Raw genomic sequence first — 4800 nt, forward strand, 5'->3', positions numbered from 1 at the left:
ACAGGTATTTACCAAACACTTCCTCTGAGTCAGGCAGAGGCCAGATACGAGGGTGCAGTGATGAACAAGACAGGCCTGTCCTCAAGGAACCCACGCTGGGGATAAAGAGGGGAAAAGGCCATTGAATGCCTGGTGGTCAGGGCTATGGCAGGGCCAAGGCCACCTGCAGGGGGCCCAGCTCCTGCCCAGCTGTGGGAGCTCACCTGGCCTGCTGGGACAGAGCAGGGCTGTGCGACATCCTCATGGGGTCACTTGGGGATCTTCCTTCGTTTGTCGTTGGCCCCATTTAAATGGGAATGGAGCTAAAGCTAAGAGTCAGCTCATGAGCAAACAAGGCCGGACAGCGGCTCTGGAGCCAGACACGCCCAGTGTGACTCCTGGCGTTGCCACCTAACTGCGATCACAGCCTTGGGCAAGCGTCCTGTCACTGCCATTCTCAGTACCCACAGCTCTGTGAGGAGACGACGGTAACACCTGCCCACACGGTTCCGGCAGGGATTAAGTGATGAAGCGTGACCCTGCACGTAGACCACGGGGCACAGTACCCAACACCTGCGTCTCCACAAATAGTAGCTGAGGAGCAGGAGGGCCGGTGGCCTTGGAGACATGCTGCCCTGGAGCACGACCCCACAGATGCATACTGAGCGTTGGCTCTTTGCCCGGCACAGAGAAGTGCCGAGAAGCACGCAGTGCCTTCAGGACCCCAGGCATTTCACGGTGTAATGAGACGGACATTCGCAGCCCTGTGGCTGCAGCACAGGACGAGGCCCCTGCTGAGTAGCTGTGCCCGGCAGTGCTCAGAGTGAGGGGGAGGCAGCCCCATAAACGTAAAGTGGGCATCTAAGGCTGAGCGGCATTGGGATCGTAAGAACGGGCATTTCTGGGACTGAAAGCTACTGGTTGGTGTCACTGCGGTCCCTCTTGAAGGGTGAATGTTTAGTGAAGTTGCTTCAGATCTTTTCTCTCTTGTAGTGAGGGGGGGTGAGGGGCATTTTGCCCGGGGCTGGGGCTGGGCTGTGACGTGTCGTCTTCACCAGCAGGGACAGGGTTATCCTCACAATCCTCCCGAGGCTTGTGTGTCCAGCCAGTTTCAAGAGATTCCTCATCTGACCTTGCAGGAGTGTGATCAGAACTGCATCAGGCATCCTCCACCCCCGTCCCACATTTTAAGAGCTGGGGCAGCGAAACCGAGGGGGGCTCCCAGCTGAGCCAGGCTCTCGGGGTGCTGGTGCGTTGATCTCCCCCCTGCATCCTAATGCAGCGAGAACTGGGCTGATAATAGATCTTTCTTGTGTTCTGGCTTTACAGCCAGTTTTTTTTTTTTATTTCATCATATTATGGGGGCACAGATGATTAGGTTACGTATGATGCCGTTGCCCCCAAGTCCGAGCTTCCAGTGTGACCATTCCCCGGGAGGTGCGCATCGCACTCATTGTTTGTGCATATGCCCTTTCCCTCCTCCCCCTCCCCCCTCCCCCTGCCCAACATCCAATAGATGTTATTCTTATATGTGCACTTAAGTGTAGATCAGCTAATACCAATTTGATGGTGAGTACATGTGGTGCTTGTTTTTCCATTCTTGGGATACCTCGCTTAGTACAATGTGTTCCAGCGCTTTCCAGGAGTATACAAGAGGTGCTATATCACCATTGTTTCTTAAAGCTGAATAGTACTCCATGGTATACACAGACCACAGTCTATTAATCCACTCATGTGTTGATGGACATTTGGGTTGTTTCCACATCTTTGCAATTGTGAATTGTGCTGCTATAAACATTCGGGTGCAGGTGTCTTTCTTATAGAGTATCATTTGTTCTTTTGGGTAGATGCCCAGTAATGGGATTGCTGGATCAAATGGTAGTTCTACATGCATCTCTTTAAGGTATCTCCATATTGCTTTCCACAGAGGTTGCACTAGTTTGCAGTCCCACCAGCAGCGTATGAGTGTTTACAGCCAGTTTTTTTAACATATAAAAAAAGAGGGTGGGAAAGCACCTGTGCTTGCCGAGCTACGCAGCAAGCCGCTTGGTCTCCATCCATGTTAGAACAGACGTGGGCATGAAAACATTCTTCAGTGTGAGGAGGACAGAATTAAAGTTAACTTTTGCCGAGTGCTAACGGGAAGACTATGGGACAAATTCTGATAAACAAAGACTGTAGTGCACAAGCGGGCTTGGAAAATGCCCACCAATGTTCTCTTGAGCAAAATAGCTTGTTGCAAATGACGAAAGAAACTTGCAGCATGGGGCACAGCTAGGAGCCACCTGAGAAATGGCCAAGTGGGATTGTTCCAGGTGAATTTATGTAACGTGACCCTGTTCATCCCCACACATTTCCATGGGAATGTTGAGCCCCAGCAATCTCTGCCACACCCAGAGCCCCCGCAAAAGGACTACGAGTGTAGCAAAGCTTGAACGCATTTCGTATTTAAGAGTAAACAGCTTTTAATGGAATACCCAATGTATTCTGCACATTACCAAGAGTATTATGTTTTGCGCAAAATAAGCCTCCGGTGTAAAATCTTGAAAACACAGCAGAACAGCACCGGAAACTGACGGCATGACAGCGTTGCAGAGAGGAAGGCAAAGTTGTTTTGTTTTTGATTTTTTCCAATATCATAATCTTCTCTTCAGGCTTCTTAGGTGACAGTGAAAGCCGCCTGTTTTTATTGCGCGGTGTGGCCAGTGTCTGTTCTCAGCCATCTTCATGTAACATCGATCGGGGTCTTTAGCTGAGAAAGCTGGATCATGTGAGATCCCACTCCCCTCTCTCCTCTGCAGCCCGGGGTCCGTCTGCATTTTGTGGAGCTGGGCTCCGGCCCTGCCGTGTGCCTCTGCCATGGATTTCCTGAGAGCTGGTTCTCTTGGAGGTACCAGGTAAGGAAAACCAGGGAAGGTGCACCCCAGTTGGGGATGGGTGGGAGGGGGGTCTATATGGTGTGGCCCAGCCTGGAATGTCATGAAGGAGCTGAAACCTGACAGTGAAGCATTGTTGTCCCCAAAGTATGACCATGATGCCTCAGAAATGTTGGCTCCAGATCTCAGGGCCGTGCTAGATCTTGAGGTACCTTTCTTCGCACATTAGAACAAGGGCACACTTCTTCAAGACACTCTACGCCACCTGCTGGGAAATCTTTGCAGTGAACGTAGACATCTACAAGGGCTTTGCTAGAAAGGTGCTCTCTTAGATGTGGCATTTATGCAGTGCACAAACCCTACCGCCATCCCTGGCAGCCCCTATCCAGGTGGGCTCATTTCAGCCCCATGTGAAGATAACAGGTAGTTCCATGTGGGACTTTGGATTGAGCCATTTACAGGAACAGAGGGATAGAGGGAAGCAAAGAGGGAGTGTTCACCAAGGACTGATGAGACCATGCTGGAGTGTGCCTGAACTGTTTGTCTTCTAGATCCCTGCTCTGGCCCAGGCGGGTTACCGGGTTCTAGCTGTGGACATGAAAGGCTACGGAGAGTCTTCCGCTCCTCCTGGTGGGTTAGCTGTCCTGCAGCTGTCCTCTGTTGGTCATGCCTCTAACTGTCCAAGCTCTCCACCCACTGTGCTTCCCCCGGTCCCAGCTCAGAGCTGGCAGCCCTTTAAGAGGGTCTGACCTCACCCCTCCCCGTTCTGCAGTGTCCTGTGTGTGTGTACTTTGGGCCTCAGATGTTCCTACCCCCACACTCTGAATACAGGAACCCCAAAGGCCTGTCCCCGAGGGAGTCTCCTGCTAGTCAAGGGGAAGTAGGACATAGGATGCACCGTCCGCCTCCAGAACAACTTTCGTCTCACAAAACTGGAAGTCTGTGCTCATTAAATGTCAATAACTCCCCAGTCCTCCCTCCCCCCAGCCCCTCTCTCCCTATGACTCTGACTCCTATAGACGCCTCATGTCAGTGGAATCGTACAGTATTTGTCCTTTGGTGTCTGGCTTATTTCACTCAGCATGATGTCTTCAGGGTTCACCCACACTGCAGCATTTTGCAGAATTTCCTTCCTCTTCAAGGCTGGGTACTATGTTATTGTCCGTTTATCTGTTCATCCATCCATGGACACGTGGGTTGCCTCTACCTGTGGCTGTTGTGAATAGTGCTGCCCTGAACTTGGGTGTGTAGACACCTGTCTGTGTCCCGGCTGTCGGTTCTGTAGGGCGTGCGCCCAGAAGTAGAATTGCTGGGTCACGGGGTTGTTCACAGGCCAGAATCTCAGCCCAGCGCCTGTGGATCCCAGTGGGATCTATCCAGGGTGGGCACAGATGGCCTGTGGCCCCCAGGGACAACGTGTGGGCTTATGAGCATTTTCCCGGCAGGTAGAGTCCTTTGTTTTGATCAATTTCAGAGGGTTCCTCAGCCCAAAATTGTTAGGAACCTTGGGTGTGGAGGCAGGAACGTGAGGCAGCCCGCTGTGGGCAGAGTCCTGGTCCCTCCAAGTGTCAGAGATGCAGTCAGCGGCTGCCCACCCCTTTTCTGAGCTGCTTCCCCCACAAGCAAATCCAACACACATCCGCACATCTGGCTGTGCGGTTTGAAGCCATCTGACCTGGGCTGGGGCTCTTGGTCACTCAGGTGACCGACCCCTACCAGGCCACTCGGCATGTCATGCCGGGGCGTGTCTCTTGTGGCCATTCCCTAAATGTCATGGTGCACCCATCGACTCAGCAGCTGCTGTGGCCTCTCGAATGATGCAGAAGCATTTGAGACAAAGAAAATCCTTCATTCTAAACACCCAGGGAAGTCAGTTAAGGGGTTCTGTTCTTTTTTAATTTAATTACTGAAATGTTTAATTTTTATTCACATTAACTGCAGTCTT

The 4800-nt window shown here is 51.9% G+C and overlaps 1 protein-coding gene across 1 annotated transcript in view; it reads left to right on the forward strand.

The window, feature by feature from the left end:
- Window positions 1-4800, forward strand: part of EPHX2 (epoxide hydrolase 2, cytoplasmic) — a 44562-nt gene that overhangs the window by 13571 nt on the left and 26191 nt on the right. The window contains 3 exon segments of the mRNA XM_012663046.1: window positions 2686-2723; window positions 2781-2876; window positions 3407-3485. Of these exon segments, the coding sequence (XP_012518500.1) occupies window positions 2686-2723; window positions 2781-2876; window positions 3407-3485 (213 nt within the window).

This window comes from Propithecus coquereli, unplaced genomic scaffold (genome assembly GCF_000956105.1).
Source record: "Propithecus coquereli isolate 6110/MARCELLA unplaced genomic scaffold, Pcoq_1.0 Scaffold79, whole genome shotgun sequence".
Taxonomy (NCBI): Eukaryota; Metazoa; Chordata; class Mammalia; order Primates; family Indriidae; genus Propithecus; species Propithecus coquereli.